At 44.3% G+C, this 19,608-nt stretch overlaps 1 protein-coding gene across 1 annotated transcript in view; it reads left to right on the top strand.

Annotated features, from left to right (window-relative positions):
* LOC141199519 (electroneutral sodium bicarbonate exchanger 1) overlaps positions 1-19,608 on the top strand; it is a 265,649-nt gene that overhangs the window by 185,701 nt on the left and 60,340 nt on the right. Inside the window, exons 5-7 of the mRNA XM_073663223.1 lie at positions 6,018-6,178; positions 14,609-14,797; positions 15,859-15,950. Coding sequence (XP_073519324.1) covers positions 6,018-6,178; positions 14,609-14,797; positions 15,859-15,950 — 442 coding nt within the window. The remainder of the gene's footprint in view (positions 1-6,017; positions 6,179-14,608; positions 14,798-15,858; positions 15,951-19,608) is intronic.

Below are 19,608 nucleotides of genomic sequence, written 5' to 3'. Positions count from 1 at the left end.
CCCCGGGCAGTTTAGAAGGCGCGGGCGCCCCCCCCCCCCCCGACAACCCCCCCCCCCCAACACACACACACACCTGATTTATCACGTGATAGATCATGTGATAGTTCACGTGAAATTAATTTGGCACAATATTAATTATAATAATTTTTTTTAGGCTGTGTGCCCACTATGCGTTTTTTAAGCGTTTCCGCAGCGGCAATTCCGCTGCAGAAATGCTTTAAAAACGCTTGGTAAAAGGTCTGCCATGTTCCCCAATGATAATCCGCATGTGCTGTGCACATGCTGCGGAAATTTCCGCTGCGGATTATCATTGCGGAAAAATCAGCAGCATTACCAATTATTTTGCGGAAGCGCGGCGTTTTCGCCGCCTTTGACTTGCATTAGAACGCATGGAATCCGCATCACTGCATCTGTACATGCGGAATCCATGCGTTCTAATGTGCGGATGGTACCCGGGTTTGGAGAAGAGGAGACTCTCCTCCGGACCCGGGTACCATAGAACCTGTAAAAAAAAGAATAAAATAAAAAAAAAATATCATACTTACCTTCTGATAGCCCCCGGTGTCTTTATCCCATGCGTCCTGGCTTGCCGGCAGCTCGCAATGGTCTGAAAAGGACCTGCCATGATGTCATTTAGTCATGTGACGGGTCATGCGACCGCTGACATCGGCAGACCATCAGAAGGTAAGTATATATTTATTATTTTTTACCATTCTTTTACGGTCACACTATATAAATCCATGCTGGTTGCATGGATTTATATAGTGTGACCAAGTTGTCAAGCACTTTCCAAGTTATGCTAAAATCGCTTGTCAACCCGCGGAAATGCATGTGAAGAACTCTTCACTTCCGCTTGTCCCTGGCAGGAAAAACGAATGTACAATCCGCATGTAAAATCTGCATGTACAATCCGCATCTAAAATCCGCATGCGTTTTTTTCTGCCAGAGAGATGCAGAAACACTCAAAAAAAAATCCGGAACATTTCTGTATCATGGGCACATAGCCTTACATTACTTGTATGACTCAATATTGAGCACACGTAGCCATCTATACACAGCGGGAGGCCGCACGGTGCCATCTATACACAGCGGGAGGCCGCACGGTGCCCCCCCCAGAGACGGCAGGAGACCGCACGGCGCCATCTATACTCAGCAGGAGGCCGCACGGCGCCATCTATACACAGCAGGGGGCCGCACGGCGCCATCTATACACAGCAGGGGGCCGCACGGCGCCATCTATACACAGCAGGGGGCCGCACGGCACCATCTATACACAGCAGGGGGCCGCACGGCGCCATCTATACACAGCAGGGGGCCGCACGGCGCCATCTATACACAGCAGGGGCCGCACGGCGCCATCTATGCACAGCAGGGGGCCGCACGGCGCCATCTATACACAGCAGGGGGGCGCACGGCGCCATCTATACACAGCAGGGGGCCATACGGCGCCATCTATACACAGCAGGGGGCCACACGGCGCCATCTATACACAGCAGGGGGCCGCACGGTGCCATCTATACACAGCAGGGGGCCGCACGGCGCCATCTATACACAGCAGGGGGGCGCACGGCGCCATCTATACACAGCAGGGGGGCGCACGGCGCCATCTATACACAGCAGGGGGGCGCACGGCGCCATCTATACACAGCAGGGGGCCGCACGGCGCCATCTATACACAGCAGGGGGCCGCACGGCGCCATCTATACACAGCAGGGGGCCGCACGGCGCCATCTATACACGGCAGGGGGTTGCACGGCGCCATCTATACACAGTCTGAGGCCGCACGGCGCCCCCCCCCCCAGAGACAGCAGGAGGCCACACGGCGCCATCTATACTTAGCAGGAGGCCGCACGCAGTCACGCACACACACAAACATATACAGATATACATACATGCATAAACACATTTGAAACACAAAAATACATATAAACAAACATGACACAATGATATCTGCCTACATACACACACACACACACACGCAGACTCACCATCTCCCGGCTCGGCTCCAGTCCTCAGGCTCTTCGGTGCAGCAGTGCAGGCCGGGCGCGCACCGCGTGACATCACAGCTAGGAGACACGGCCGCGCACAGGGCCGTGTCTCCTAGCAGTGACGCGGCCGGGCCAGCACAGGGAAGTTAACTGCTGCAGTGCTGGCCCGGCTGATGAAGAAGTAGCGGCCGTGCTCCGCTGCTGGGGGAGCGGTCCGGCCCGGGCCCCCCTTCCCGCCACTGCTGCCGATATGTGCCGCGGCGGCGGCTCGCACATATAATGAGGGCAATCTGGCCATAGACACCCCGCCCGGAGCCGCGGGCCCTCTGGTCGCCCGGATTGCCCTCATTATAATCCGCCTATGCATATAGAGCTCTGCCTATGACTGAAATTCATAGGAATACCATGTTGGCAGCTATGGGGGCCTTCAACAGGTTCCTTACTGCCATGGTAAACCATTGTGTAGCAATGGAAGCTGATACATGTGAGCACGAGCTCACATTCCTTTTAAATACTGCTGTCAGAGATTAAAAGCAGCATCTAAATGGTTAACAGACGCGGCTGGAGCTCTGTAATATAGTATGCATCAGCCGTGTGTGGAGTAAACTGACCTCCTGAGCCCCCTTCACACATGCGGAGCACTTCCCAGGATATTAATTAACTTCCTAATTCTGGTAGGGGTTAATATATGGCTTTTACTCTCTTGAGTATATAAATGACTTGTAGTATCAAATTATGTTGAAATTTCCTATATTTTACACCTGGTATGAGAGATAGCTAATTAAAACCTAAATTATATCAACTATAGTTCACTACACACTTCACCATTGTAAACACTAGGCATAAACACTGTTTTCATTAGCGCTTATTTAGCAACGGTGTCATTGACACTTGTGCACAGTCCAAATGGTTTCACGAAAAATGAGAACACATACAGCTCTGCAGAATTCAATTGTCAAAGCAATTATCACATTTATCTCATTAAGAAGAGAATTCCTGAGCGCCAGGGTGAAAAATAGAAACAAAACTTCTCTGTTCCAACCCATAAGAGAACAATGGAATAAATATAGATGTGTGGGGAGGCGGGATGAGTACGACAGACGGATGGGATCCTCTGCTCCATATCTCTGAGCTAGTCACCCTGGCCAGAAGCCTGATTTCCAGCTGACTTATTAAGAATGAGTCAAACAGTTTGATTATTACTAACTGTAGAATATATTGGACTTAATTTGGATAAAGAATCCTAAAATGTGAAAGTCTTTTTAAAATTGACATAAAGTCTTCATTTACATAAAAAGCAAAGTAACTCGCTATCTATACATACTACATTTTGGTTTCAGGTTTAGTACTTTTACTGAAAGTCGAGACCCAACAGAGACCAGCATGGTTGGTAACCTTATACTGCACAATACAGTTTTTTTTTGCAGTGGTCATCTATATAGCACAATAGGCTGCGATTCTCTTTGCCATGAAATTACAGCTATGGCAAGGGACACACTACACCTGGCAAGGGACACACTTCTCTCATTTCTCACACCTATAGAGGACCTGTGTACCTATTTTGTTTACGCATCACACACTACAAACTGCCTAAATACATTGTTTTACATATCAGCGGATTCATGCTGCCTGAACCACATCAGGAAAGAGTTTAACTCCGTTATTACAGCCATGTATGTTTTGCTCTGAAACGCAGTAATGTTTTTGACTAAACATGTTGTTAAAAGGCATCTGTCAGTAGGATCAACCCTCCTAAGCCGGGGGGCATGTAGGTCTTAGGAAGCTGAATAAAATGATACCTTGATATCTGTGATCTGATGTCTTATTCCAGAGAAATACACATTTTTCTTAACATGTAAATGAGCTGTTAAGATCTATGGGTGGAACACAGATCTCCCTGAGAATCTGCCTCTAGAGCTTATTTCAAATGAAAGGAGGGAGTGTGACATGCAGAAGTAGTGCTGTTGCATAGTGTGACAGGCAGAAGTAGTGCTGTTGCTTTAAAAGCATTCAGCAACTATTAGGAGTAACACAAGCACATGAGACAGGAAGTGTTGTGCTCCAGAAGCATCCAGCAACTAGAGGGGTTAACACAGTCACGGAAGAAGAGGAGTGTTTTAGCAGAGCCACAGAGGGATTCTGGGGAAGTTGTTTACTGTCTGGCTGGAGCCGAAGAGAAAGGTGGTGTGTGTATTCTGTATCTCACAGAAGTGCACCTGCAAGTGAAAAGGATTCAAGTCAGGAGTGAAGCTAAGCACAGGTCAGGTAGAGCTCCTGAACTAGCAGTGCAGAGTATTGTCTGGCACAAAGATAATGAATGGAAGAAATGGTCTCACAGGGATCATCTCCCTCAGCAACCCCCCCCCTCCTCCATCTCGCTGTGCTGTAAAGAATGCTGTGTTCATTAATGTGCCTTTGCATTAGAACTGTTCTGTCCTGTACTACTGGGAAGACTGAACTGCTGTACTGTTTGTCACTGGAGCCTGTTGCTCATAAGATTTAACTTGCACTGGCTCTGCGGCTTCTTATTAAATGCTACGGTTCTACCATTTATGAAGACTCTTGTCAAGTGTGGTCAGCAAGTGAAATAACCTACGTGTCTGTGCCTGAGGGTCAATACCCCTGTGTGCCTGAGAGAAGCTGCAGCACATGGTCTATGGTCGCCCTGAGTAACGGTTCCCCCAGGATTCCAAAGAATTCATGTAACCTGTCTCGCCCCTATCTGAGCCTAGCGGCGTGCGTGTAATAGGGGGGTTACCAATGTGAAACATGTAATGACTGACAGTCTGCTCTCCCGATCTACATGTCTCACAATGGTATTTCTCCACCTTTAATTTGAAATAAGGTCTGGAGGCAGATTCTCAGGTACATCCATGTCCGGCCCATAGATCTTAACAGCTAATTTACATACTAAGAAAAATATGCATTTCTCTAGAATAAGACATCGGATCGCAGATATGAAGGTATCATTTTATTCAGCTTTCTTTGACCTACATGCCCATATAGACGGCTTAGGAGGGTTGAGCCTGCTGACAGATTCCCTTTAAATGTTGGCCAGGGACAATGTGACTAGAACTACTAATTCCCGGTGGCTATTCCCTGCCTTGACAGACATGTCTGGAGCTATGTGTGTGTTTAAGAATAAACTTGTCAGCCTAGGGGATTGATGTGGCGAGAATCTGCTGGGGACCTGCCTCTTGGACTAATCATCAGAGTCAAATCATTCCTAGCCAGTATTTAAAGTGTGTTTTCTCTGGAACGCTGCACAATTTCAGAGTTAAACATTCTGAGCTGTAGTAATGTAGTCCGTGTATGTTTTATGCTCCCCGTGGTTCTAACAGCATGGATCGCATGCTAGGTTCCCTTTAATTATAATTTATTGTTCACATGTAAAGTGCCATGGCATAAATGGCGCTATAATAATAAATAATAATAATAATTGTTGCATCTATAACTCAGCACTTTTTAGAATTGAAGTCCTCCAGTGGTCCCTGCTGGTTCATTGTCTGCACAGAACAGATCTTTTGTGCAGATGGTGAATTTTACTGCAGCTTCAGGACTGCAAAATAGCAGACCCATCCAAGTGTCTGCTTTTACTATCTGTTATCTGTTTTTCTCGTATACAAAAAAACAAAAAAAACAACTGACAAAAACTGACAAAGGTTTCTCAAGCTTCTCTTAGCAGCGAGTTAGGAAAAAATGAGCAGCACATGGTTGCAACTTGGAATGTATCTATTTATTTTTTATCATTTGAAGGGGTTAATTTGTGTCCCAAATAGGACCAAGATAGAACACCTCTCGTTTCTTTTATGTAGACCTTCTATTCGTAAAGAAAAAAACCCTGACGTTTGGATTGTCCTATAGAATATATGTGGAAGTGATAAAACTGACAGCACACTTATGACAAACACTGATATGTGAATGAGCCCTTACTGTGCTGTTGGCAAAAGTTTTTTTCTTTTTCTAAAAATAATAAAAAATTGACTTTTTACTAATTTACATGCATCCTCGGTTTCCTTGTGACTTCAGGTGGTTAAAGTTTGAGGAAGATGTAGAGGATGGAGGAGAACGCTGGAGTAAACCCTATGTCGCCACGCTCTCTCTACATAGCCTTTTTGAACTGAGGAGCTGTATTATAAATGGAACGGTTCAGCTGGACATGCGGGCAAACACCATAGAGGAAATAGCAGGTATAATACTCATCTTGTGTTGGAAGTTCCAACTTTTTATTTCTTTTGTACTAGGTGTGTAAAAGGCATGGGAAAGAATTGAAAAACGATATTGCATTTTATTTTTAAAAATGATGTGTACCCTGTATGTTAAAGGAAATCTAAAAGCAGTTTTTTTCTATTTAATCTGAGAGCAATGTAAAATAGGGGCATAAAGCCTGATTCCAGGGATGTGTCACTTGCTTAGCAGCTTGCTGTAGTTTCAATACAATCATTGTTTTATCAGCAGGAGATTATCACTGCAGGACTAGGGGTCACGTGCAAGCCAGTCAGGATAATTTGTGTAACACTGTGTAATCTGAGTAAGGCTTGTTGACAATGTACATAGGAAGCCGATGGGGTTATACATGGCTCAGCATTCTGTCCACTGCTACATCTACAGCAGAGAAAACAGAGAATCTGTCAAAACTGCACCAAGCAGTCCAGTAAGAGACACATCGCTGGAATCAGGCTCTCTTCCCCTACATCATGCTTCCCTCAGATTAAATAGCAAAAACCTGCTGACATATTCCCTTTAATAGAGCGTCACGTAGAGCTAATCAGTTAATCATTTTATAGCACTTTCCAATCTAGAGTGGGTTGGCCACTAGCCCGATAGCCAGATGTTCTCTATTGGGATTTCGAGGCGAGTTTAGCGGGTGCATGAGTACTTACTAATTGCATTTTTTAAAGAGCACTAGTTTTACGCCCTAAGTTTTGTTGTGATAACTTTGTTTTTAAAATAGAGCATATTGCCTAATGTGAAGAGCGAAATGCGATCCAGGATTTTTCATACTACTTTATGAAAAGTCACTTCTATGTGAAGCTACAGTAGGCTGAATATTTTAATTTTACGCTGAGAATGCTGCTGTTTAGACATGTGAGAGCTAAACTCTTTATTTTGGATTCACGCATATAAGGATCCAATGCAAAGTGGCACATCATGAATTTAGACAAGCATACATTGCCTCTACCACGTAAAAAATGTAGCAAGTTATCCTGACATACTTATCATGCAGGTTTAGAGGAAATTGAAAGTCAAATAAGTCTAAATCGGACTTGCTAGGGCTTCTGGCATGTCATTTTTATTGGGTGCTTATTCTGACTCTATAAGTGGACAACAAGTGTGGGGCTCTTAAGACCATGTTCCTATGGATGTCTGTATTGAACCAGTACTCACGCCAAGAGCTTCATCAGATAGCTTAACTCGACTGCAGAGGCACGTATGAAGATCCCATAAGAAGTTTATTCTCAGGCTGAACTCTTGTATTATGCACAATATTAACAGCAGCATGTGAAAAGATGATTCTTAGCCAGGGATGTAAAGAGGATGACATGAGACATTGATGGCTGACTGCATACTAACCAAGAAGAAGGGAGAGGTTATCTATGTCAGAGCTAGAGTACAGGGAGACAGACAGGACAAACTTCAAAAAGCAAACCTGATTACAAAGCAGTATAACAGCAATAATACAATATTGTATAAATTCCCGACAATACTTCTGTTGTACCAAGAAATAACAATTCTGGAGCAACTTCTCATTGTCCTGTTCTCTTTGTGAATATTATGTGTAACTGACTAGGCAGTATCCGATTGTATAGGGTCATGTCCCACTGGTAAGGGGAATGGTAACACCTAATTGTCAATATATTCGTATATTTATAATAATAGGGGAACAGTACGATGTAGTTTTCTATGAAAAAAAGATGCCCCAGAATTGTTATTTTATGGGGCGTACTAGTCTGTAGTAGAACATACGTGTCAGGAGAGGTGACAGATAAAAGTATATGGAATGTGTGAGATGGATATTCGATGTGTATCCCGCTTTATATTGATACAGCGTAGCGGGAGTAAAGAGGTGCACTTTGATGTTTCTGTGAAGAGGAGGTAGTATGGTTGATATTTTGTGCACATGATAGAAAAACACATTTATCAAAGCTAAACAAGTGATTGCTTCTTTCCAAGCTCGGAGACATTATTAAGTGACCGTAGGGAGATTATTCGAATCCTTTAATGTGATCCAGCATCTTCTTTGAAGACTCACTTGTGTATTGCGATTGTGTAGTTGAATCATAAAACTCGCGCGGTTCCCATGTTTCATGTAAATGCAAGTGAATGAATAATGGTTCGCTCATCAGCTGTAATGTGATGCCACAAAACAGAGTTGGCTGATAACAAAAAGATAAAACAGGCATATATAAAAAGCAGTGCTCCATATACAAAATATAAAAGGTGGGGATCATTAAGGTTAGTTTTTTGGTCGAGTAGGGAAAACAAGTGAAGACAGCAGCACCTTGAATACGTCTAGATCTCACATCCAGCCTATATTACAGGGAGAGACACTCCCACAAAAGAAAATTCAGGATTCAAACTGCATATTAAGGGGTTTACAAATTGATGAAGATAAAATTATTAACTATAATAATAATAATTTTTATTTATATAGCGCCAACATAGTCCGCAGCACTTTACAATTAATCAGAGACCAGTACTGACAATAAAAATAATACAGTGTAGCACATTTCAACAGTTACAGGAGAGAGGGCCCTGCTCGCAAGCTTACAATCTATAAGGAAATTAGGGGACACAATAGGTAGAATGTGCTGTTAACTATGGTCCAGCCGTAATTATAATAAAAAGGGTTTTCATATAAAGCTGCATGATCCGGTCATCAGCTAGGATATGTATGCGTGCAGTTAACGTGTGCTATTGAGTACATGGAGGATGTGGACACAGATGAATAGGCAGGAGCAGATTATGATTAACACTTAGGAGGGAACAGGGGAGAGTTAGGTTAGTGAGTTGAGGTGATAAACTTGTCTGAATAGATATGTATTTAAAGCACGTTTAAAAACATACTGCCTAGATATTAGTCGGATAGTTTGGGGTAGTGCGTTCCAGAAAACTGGTGCAGCACGAGAGAAGTCTTGGAGAGTTTCGGATTAAGGAGGATGTTAGTCTTAGGTCAGTTGCAGAACGGAGGGCACGGGAAGGGTAATAGACAGAAATGAGGGATGAGATATAGGGCAGTGCAGAACTGTGGAGAGCTTTGTGGGTGAGAGAGATGAGTTTGTATTGTATTCTGTAGTGAATAGGTAGCCAGTGCAGTGACTAAAGATTACCACTAACATAGAAAATTTATTTTTACTTATGTCAAAGGTTTCCATAGCCTTTAAATGACAAGTTAATGCTTCTTGGTGGTGGCCATATTGGAGATATACAATTACTTTTGGTAGAGTCTGATTGTATAGGGCCCAAGGTGTGTGCATCATGGTATCTACAATATGTAGGAGTTAATGGATAGAAGTGTCCGAATACTAAGGGGACGGTTACATGTTCCTCAGCAAAGCGGATTGAAGATGCAAGGAAATCTGCAGTGGAAAAAACAATTGCTGTGTAGAAATTGGTGCTCATGTGACAACTATTCTCTGATCCTGTTATTCCATTGTAACTCCTATTGGCGTGTTTCTCTACTTGTGGAAATGGCAGTTTTACAATTTGTTAGGTTGATGGCCAACACGCAAATGTCAACTCAGCGGGCGCTGCAATGACAATGGTAGACAGCTCTGCTTAGTATGTAATGGTGTCTGTAACCAGCAAACATTGCAGTCTGATAATATAGTCATCTTGGTATTGGGTGTGATGCGCTGTCACAGCCTTCATTCTAGGGACAACTATCAGATGGCTTTGAATAAGGAAGAGCAAATGACTTGTTTGCTGCAATTAGCTAAGTAAATGCACGAACACCCAGGATCACCCCGGAGGGCTCGGCGCTGCCTCTCATAACCAGCTCTGTCTGAGCCGCAGCCAGGCACAGGACAGAATTAGTATGGAGTCGCTGAAGTGCTTGTGTGCTGTGTCATTAAATGGCTTCATCTGAATTCACAGACAATATTACTTTCCCTTGTGCGTTTTGTTCCTATAAATGCAAATTAGACGCAATCAGGAGTGAGATTATTGCAATGTGTTCTCTGCTTGTTACATATCCTCTGTAAGATAGAAGTGCTGACCGTTTTGTAGGTAAGGCAGTCTTACAGAGTCTTGTGACTTGTTCACCTTATAGGATTTAGTTAATGGAAGAGGTCTTCTGCAGTGTTAGGTTAAAAAGACCCGTACTTTCACCAGGGCTGTGGATTCCGGTAAGCCAAACCACCGACTCTGACTCCTCAATTTCCCTGACTCCCGACTCCACAGCACGGCCTCACTACTCAGCGTGTACATAAAGAGCAGCACAGATTCATCTCAACTCAAAGCCGAGACTCCACAGCTCAGCTTCACTACTCAGCGTTTACATAAAGTGCAGCACAGATTCATCTTAACTAAAAACCGAGACTCCACAGCCTGGCCTCACTACTTAGCGTGTATATAAAGTGCAGCACAGATTCATCTCAACTAAAAGCCGAGACTCCACAGCCCTGCTTCACTACTCAGCGTTTACATAAAGTGCAGCACAGATTCATCTCAACTAAAAGCCGAGACTCCACAGTTCAGCTTCACTACTCAGCGTGTACATAAAGTGCAGCACAGATTCATTCCCGATGCGTTAGAATCGAGCCACCATCTAGTCTCAACTAAAAGCCGAGACTCCACAGCTCAGCTTCACCACTCAGCGTGTACATAAAGTGCAGCACAGATTCATCTTAACTAAAAACCAAGACTCCACAGCTCTGCTTCACTACTCAGCGTGTACATAAAGTGCAGCACAGATTCATCTCAACTAAAAGCCGAGACTCCACAGCCCTGCTTCACTACTCAACGTGTACATAAAGTGCAGCACAGATTCATTCCCGATGCGTTAGAATCGAGCCACCATCTAGTCTCAACTAAAAGCCGAGACTCCACAGCTCAGCTTCACCACTCAGCGTGTACATAAAGTGCAGCACAGATTCATCTTAACTAAAAACCGAGACTCCACAGCTCTGCTTCTCTACTCAGCATGTACATAAAGTGCAGCACAGATTCATCTCAACTAAAAGCCGAGACTCCACAGTCCAGCTTCACTACTCAGCTTTTACATAAAGTGCAGCACAGATTCATCTCAACTAAAATCCGAGACTCCACAGCTCTGCTTCACTACTCAGCGTGTACATAAAGTGCAGCACAGATTCATCTCAACTAAAAGCCTAGATCCTTAGATCAGGAACAGAACAGACATTTATAAGACATTTCATAACTTTCCCGAATTCTTACGAAAACATTTACAGAACATCCTGCATTGAACTACTGTACCCCATTTATTAGCTATTTTAGGAGTCGCAGTCAGTCCATTTTATACCAACTCCACCAAAATGGACACCAACTCCGACTCTCTAACTCCACAGCCCTGCCTTTCACCCACCTGTAGAAAAGCATCGTCTTGCTGCCCTCATCCCCTACTACAAGTTAAAACTCCACCCAGCCGTATAATATGTCTAGGAACTGTAATGGTGCTCATGTTCTGTAGCTTGTCATCCAGTCATTTTGAGCTGGTGATTTCTCCTTAACTCCATTCTACCAGCACTAAAGGTGCAGGAACTTCCTCAACCTCACTTCTCAGCATGCATTACTCTTGCTATCGTCCAACTCCTTGCATGCCCCAAACTGAAAGCGCACCTCTATTCTGCCCATATGCAATTTGCAGAGAGAATAGCTTATTGACAAAGACCTGCCTCCATCTCGGGGGTCTCTGGTAGACATGGATTACATCTCACCACAGGCAGTGGACAGAAAGTTGCACAGAAGGTAGACACTTAGTGGCTAGCACTTTGGAGAGATTTTTCAGAGGTAAAACTACAATTTTTTTTTAAAGTTGGCCTGTCGCCATATCAAAAGTGGCCAGTTTTTGCTGTTATTCTTTTCCTGCTGCTCACCTAAGTATTCCATTTTTCTTTAACTACTAATTCTTAAGATCTTTACCAAGGGGGCATGGGCCACAGGATTCTCTGGGAGCATGTATTTAGGCTGCTCTGCATTATTATGCTGTGAACAACACTGTCTTTGTAAGGAACCAAAAAATAGCACTAAATAAAAAGGTCTAAATCTCTGGAACCATATGGTGGATAAAAAAATAAAATGGAAAATTCAGAGTGGCAGCGGGAAACTAAAATCAAAAACTGGCCAGTTTTGAAAAGGTTACTAGTCCTCTTTAAATAAAAGTATTTGCACATTGACTATTATTATATTATCTATGAAATGAGATGAAATTGTCTAAAATAAAAGTGACCATCCCGGTCTGGTATGACTTGAGCATCTAAAAAAACATTCTTTACTCATATCAAAAGTTTATGAATATTGAAAGATGTCTATATAGCAGAAGACTGCTAAGCTTCCTATACTTGTTAATGTCCCCCTCAAAACTAGAAGTTGCAAGCTTCCACTAACCATACTGGCTTATGTTGTTGTGTTCTTGGCCATTGGTTGATAGGAAGGATTCATATGTATATTTATTGTAAAAGAGGCGGTGTGTCCTTGGGCTCCGGCCACTGAATATCTTAAAGAAGTATTCTCAAGTTTGGGAACTTCCTCTATTTTTTGGATAGGGAATAATTTCCCGACTGTTGGACTGGTGGTCGATCATGCGCATTGGCACTCGATTTGTTCTTATGGGAATGCCGAAGACCAGCTGAGCACAGCACTCTGTTATCTCCAGCACTCTCATTAAGAATGAATAGAGGGCAGTGTGCATGATCGACCACCACTCCATTCACATGGGTCTCTTTCATACCTCAAGTTCTCACAATCGGTGTGTGTCCCAGCGTTCATACCCCCAGCGATCATGAAGTAATCCCGTATTCTGTGGATAGGGAATAACTTCCAAACTTTAGACGGCCACTTTAAGACCCTAGCCATGCCCCTGCTATAAAGTGATGGCATAACGTAGCAATATGCTATCACTTTATTCTTGGTGGACACATTCTAGGTGAACTTCACCTGCTGATCTGGGTGAGACACACCTTGCGGGTCCTATGGGCATGGTAGACCTCTATGTACTGCCTTGATGGACAGCCGTTCGTGCACTGTCAGACTCCAGACCCCTTCCATATGGCTTCCAATATTGTATGCCAGGAGTTTGTGTCTGTTGGATTCATACAGAACCCCTCTGTATGCCGTAGTATGAATATAGAGGCTTACAAAGGTACAGCAGAGTTGGCATATAAACCTCTATGGCAGCCCTATTCGGGCACCACTGTGCAATACAGCGCCGTTATATGGACATATACTGTATATACCGCATAAGGCTATGTTCACACGTTGTATTTTTGCTGCTTTATTTTATGCAAATTAAAGGCTGCTTTTCACAGTACCAGCAAAAGCTATGATACGTTAGAAATCTCATGCACACACTTTTTTTTCCTGACTGAATTGGAAAACTTCTGCATTTTTGAAACGTGCAGCATGTCAATCTTTTTAGCGTTTTTGCATTTTGTCCCCATAGAAAGCAATGAGAAAGTGCAAAAATGCTGGAAAAAAACGCAACCCTGCGTTTTTGGTGTATAAAACTAACTTTATTAAACATGTACTGTAGACAACTGACACATGTAAACTGCACACAAAAAACACAGCAGAAAGGCTCCAAAACCTGTTTTTTGTAAGCAGATTCTTTGCTGCCAAGATAAAAAAAACGCATCAAAAGCACAACGTGTGAACATAGCCTTAGAGTCATGTACTCTCTGCATGACATTGGTCATTGGATACTAGAATGTGATCAGCCCAAGAACATAGGTGGATCTATGTTATATACAGTACAGACCAAAAGTTTGGACACACCTTCTCATTTAAAGATTTTTCTGTATTTTCATGACTATGAAAACCAGCGCTTGATGGTTTTTGCAACTGCACTTGGGGACACTTTCAAAGTTTTCCCAATTTTTCGCACTGACTGACCTTCATTTCTTAAAGTAATGATGGCCACTCGCTTTTCTTTACTTAGCTGCTTTTTTCTTGCCATAATACAAATTCTAACAGTCTATTCAGTAGGACTATCAGCTGTGTATCCACCAGACTTCTGCACAACACAACTGATGGTCCCAACCCCATTTAAAAGGCAAGAAATCCCACTTATTAAACCTGACAGGGCACACCTGTGAAGTGAAAACCATTTCCGGTGACTACCTCTTGAAGCTCATCAAGAGAATGCCAAGAGTGTGCAAAGCAGTCATGAAAGCAAAAGGTGGCTACTTTGAAGAACCTAGAATATAAGACATATTTTCAGCTGTTTCACACTTTTTTGTTAAGTATATAATTCCACATGTGTTAATTCATAGTTTTGATGCCTTCAGTGTGAATGTACAATTTTCATAGTCATGAAAATACAGAAAAATCTTTAAATGAGAAGGTGTGTCCAAACTTTTGGTCTGTACTGTATATAATGAAGTGCTCTGTGGTTTTCACTGCTGAATCCATTGTGTTTTCTTTATCATTTACGCTGTCAGATATGATCTTGGATCATCACGATTCCGCTGGGGAATTGGGAGACAACATTAGAGTAAAAGTAAAGGAAGCACTTTTGAAAAAACACCATCATCAAATTGAGAAGAAACGTAACAATCTCATTCCTATGGTACGCTCGTTCGCAGAAGTTGGCAAGAAGCAGTCGGAGCCTCATTTACTAGACAAGAATAGTAAGTAACCAGCTGGTTATTGTGATAATTATACGCAGATCACGTGTGCCGGGATAGATTTCGGCACCCGCGTTCCTTTGTTTCCCAAACTGAAAGCTGAGCGTTTTACAAACTGAATTTTACAGTAATAAAACATGTAGCTGTTATCCATCGCAATGATCGGATGAGATTGGGTTTTACTTTAAGAAAGGTGTCTTCATCCAATAGAGTGTTACAGCAATAGACAGTGCAAAGCAGAGACTTTAGAATGCAAAAAGTGCAAAAACTGTTTAAAGCACCACTCCAGCTTTTTTTTTTTTCTTAGCACTGGAGTGGTGCTATATCTATGTTCCTTGACTCCACTATTATACTTATCACCCACCATCTTCATCTGTTCCCGGCACTTCTCTGGGCCATGGCATCATCTTGTGACCACAACTTCTGACTGACTGAAAGTCAGAGGCAACGGTCACATGTAGGTCTATGAGACACTCGTTCTGTCTTGCATAGACTTTCATTGGGGTGTGATTTCCAGCTCGCCCAGCAAACACAGGAGCGATCCGTCATGTCACAATCTGCAGAAAATCCACTGGAGTGGTGCTGGGAACAGATGAAGATCGGCAGCTGGTGAAGTAGAACCACTCCAGTGCTGTTAAAAAAAACTAAATAAAAATTCTTGGGGGGGTGCTTTAATCAAACCTAATTGCATAAATATATATATTTTTAGCCCAAAATACATGCATTTAAGTAAAAACAATGTCCCTAAAGGTGGATGACCTGTTTATTTGTCCTGGATCATTGGCAATAGCCAAGATGAGGACTTGCAGCATTGCTCAGGATCTTATATGCCGGCAGCATTGTAACGATTAGAAGGATCTCTCATCCGGATGCTGCGTTCTGAGGAGAGTGACGCCATGCTAATTGAAGATGACAGCTGCTGTTTAAAAGAAAACAGATTGCTGACTGTGAATGGTAGTCACGGCTCAGTGCTGGAAATACATGAAAAATGTGTATGAACAACCATTAATAAATTTTCAATGTTCCCTGTCTATGTTATTAACAGAGGTATTATTGTCCCACAGCTCTGTCAGTTTCTCCACAACCTACCCCCTCTACATTAGATGTTAAAAATGGAGGAAACCATGACAACAGCAGTGCTGTTGATCTTAGCAAGGTGGGTATCATCTGTTACAAGTACAAGTTGAAGATTTTGTATAACTCTGTGATAGAGAAAAAATAAAAATCCATAAGACATCTCCAGGGAGGGGACATGTACCCCTAACATTGAACATATGTAATTAATTATAACTGGGGAGAGAAAAACTAATTAAAACAGGGGAAGCAAGAAAGAGCTGAGACTTCAACTTCCTTTGAAGTTGGAGCCCCTGCAGTGACAAGGTAATTACAGCCAATAAATGCTTTAAGAAAAAGACAGCAAGTCTCAGATCCATATGTATTCAAGAGGCTGAGAAGTTTCAAATCTAACACCTTCAGAAGTAACTCTTTTTCTCTTCAAAGAAAAACAGGACAATGGTAGTGTCCAGATATGAATATTGGGATTTTGTATTGATCCAGTATTTATGGGAGATATATTTTCGGTGTCATAGCAAAGGGATGGACATAAACTCACTTACATCTCCGTAAGGCCATTCTAACCCCTCCAAGTTCATAACTGTCCAATAGATGGTGCTATCTAGGCCACATTTAATCTCTATAGACAGATAAAATCGCAATAAATGACATGAGAACAATATCCACCACCTGGGACCTCCAGGGGCAAAGATATCTTCAAAGTTGGGGATCTCATAAAATTCTGAAAGGCCTAGCACATCCCACAATAAGCCCCCACATGAGCTCATCAAGGAGGGCATGTGGGCATATCATTGAGCCAATAAAAATGAAAGTTTAGGTCTCTGTCTTTATTCATTCTTGATATCATAGTTCGCTGTGAGGGTGGTCCATTTTCCCAATCAGAGTGCTAACCCCTGTTAAACTTTAAACCATTTCCGTGACATCAGATTTAGTAATTTTCTTTCGCTATTCCTTTATTTTATGTAATTGGATATACTGTTTTGTTTTGTTCCAATTTTGTACCATCTTTGTATATTTTTTTATAAACACTGCCTACCTTTCTGGATTAAATTTATAAAATTAAATAGCTCTCTTCCTCTTGCTCTATAAACCGCACCCCTGAAGCCATATGCTACCTGAAACGGGTGAGATGGCAGTGACTGTACCGTGGTGTATATCTACTATATAATCGTCTTATCCCGTCTGTCTGTCCTGGAAATCCCGCGTCGCTCATTGGTCCGGCAGCGGCCAATCAGCGCCACGGGATTTCTGAAAAAAGATGGCCGTTAGCGGCTCATCTGGCGGACGGAGGTCAGCGGCGATGCAGCGGGGAGATGAGCTAGCAGCACAACTACCTCGACCGGCGCCGCTGACCTCCATGCGGCTAACGTCGGAAGATCAGCGGCTTGGCCCACTGATCTCCCGACAGCAAGTGTGAACGGAGGACCGGGGAGCGGCGCCGCCGGTTGGGATGCTTCTGCTGCGAGCAGCCGCTCATCTCCCGGCTTCTCGCAGCAGAAGGAGCCTCACAGGCAGCGCCGCTCCCCGGTCCTCGCTAATACGGAGCCGCACAAGCAGCGCCGCTCCCGGGCCCACACTAATACGATGCTGATTGGTCGCGGTGGCTGGCCGCGACCAATCAGCGAGATGGGCGGCAAATTTAAACGCCGCTCTGCTGATTGGTCGCGGCCGGCCACCGCGACCAATCATCAGAGCAGCGTTTAAATTTGCTGCCCATCTCGCTGATTGGTCGCGGTCGAGATGACCGGAAAATTTAAACGCCGCTCTGCTGATTGGTCGCAGTCTGCCACCGCGACCAATCAGCAAGATGCGCGGCAAATTTAAACGCCGCTCTGCTGATTGGTCGCGGCCGGCCACTGCGACCAATCAGCAATGTCGGCGGCAAATTTAAACGCCGCTCTGCTGATTGGTCGCGGTCGCCAGCCGCGACCAATCAGCGATATAGGCTGCAAATTTAAACGCCGCTCTGCTGATTGGTCGCGACCACCGGCCGACCGCGACCAATCAGCGATTTTGGCGCCCAAATTTAAACACCGCTCTGCTCATTGGTCCCGGCCGCCGGCCGGCCGAGACCAATCAGCGAGATTGCCGGCAAATTTAAACAACGCTCTGCTGATTGGTCGATTTTATCGCCAAATTTAAACAAGCTCTCCGGTCCTCACTAACACAGTTCGCTGATTGGTCGCGGCCGGCCACCGCGACCAATCAGCGATATCGGCTGCGAATTTAAACGCCGCTCTGCTGATTGGTCGCCGGCCGCGACCAATCAGCGATATAGGCTGCAAATTTAAACGCCGCTCTGCTAATTGGTCGCGGCCGGCCACCGCGACCAATCAGCAAGATGGCTGGCAAATTTAAACGCCTCTCTTCTCATTGGTCGCGGTGGCCGACCGCGACCAATCAGTGAGATTGGCGCTAAATTTAAACACCGCTCTGCTGATTGGTCGCGGCCACCGGCCGACCGCGACCAATCAGCGAGATTGGCGCCAAACTTAAACAACGCTCTGCTGATTGGTCGCGGCCACCGGCGACCGCTACCAATCAGCGATTTTGGTGCCAAATTTAAACACCGCTCTGCTCGTTGGTCCCGGCCGCCGGCCGGCCGAGACCAATCAGCGAGATTGCCGGCAAATTTAAACAACGCTCTGCTGATTGGTCGATTTTATCGCCAAATTTAAACAAGCTCTTCGGTCCTCACTAACACAGTTCGCTGATTGGTCGCGGCTGCCACCCGTGACCAATCACCGATATTGCCGCCAAATTTTAACACCTTTTTGCTGATTGCGCCCGGTCGGCTGCATACCTATTCTAGAATACCCGATGCGTTAGAATCGGGCCACCATCTAGTCTACTATATAATTGGCTTATCCCGTCTGTCTGTCTATCCAGGAAATCCCGCGTCGCTGATTGGTCCGGCCGCGGCCAATCAGCGACGCGGGATTTCAGAACAAGATGGCGGCCGTTAGCAGCTCATCTGCTGCACGGAGGTCAGCGGCGATGCAGCCGGGAGATGACCGCCGCTAGCCGGTCATCTCCCGGCTTCTCGCAGCGGAAGTACCCGCACAGACAGCGCCGCTCCCCGGTCCTCACTAACACGGTTCGCTGATTCGTCGCAGCTGCCGGCCGCGACCAGTCAGCGATATTGGCGCCAAATTTAAACACCGCTCTGCTGATTGGCCGCGACCAATCAGCGATATTGGCGCGAAATTTAAAACACCGCTTCCGCAGCCTGGCCGCGAATTGGCGCCGGATTTGAAACATGCAGGCCACCGTCGGGAGATATATACAGTGGTGGCCAAAAGTATTGGCACCCCTGCAATTCTGTCAGATAATACTCAGTTTCTTCCTGAAAATGATTGCAATCACAAATTCTTTGGTCTTATTATCTTCATTTAATTTGCTTGCAAGGAAAAAACACAAAAGAGAATGAAGCAAAAATCAAATCATTGATCATTTCACACAAAACTCCAAAAATGGGCCAGACAAATATTGGCACCCTCAGCCTAATACTTGGTTGCACAACCTTTAGCCAAAATAACTGCGAACAACCGCTTCCGGTAACCATCAATGAGTTTCTTACAATGCTCTGCTGGAATTGTAGACCATTCTTCTTTGGCAAACTGCTCCAGGTCCCTGATATTTGAAGGGTGCCTTCTCCAAACTGCCATTTTGAGATCTATGGGATTCAGGTCTGGACTCATTGCTGGCCACCTTAGAAGTCTCCAGTGCTTTCTCTAAAA

Source organism: Phyllobates terribilis, unplaced genomic scaffold (genome assembly GCF_046119375.1).
Source record: "Phyllobates terribilis strain yellow unplaced genomic scaffold, ASM4611937v1 Scaffold_2__4_contigs__length_985480577, whole genome shotgun sequence".
Taxonomy (NCBI): domain Eukaryota; kingdom Metazoa; phylum Chordata; class Amphibia; order Anura; family Dendrobatidae; genus Phyllobates; species Phyllobates terribilis.
This window is presented reverse-complemented; position numbering and strand designations above follow the sequence as displayed.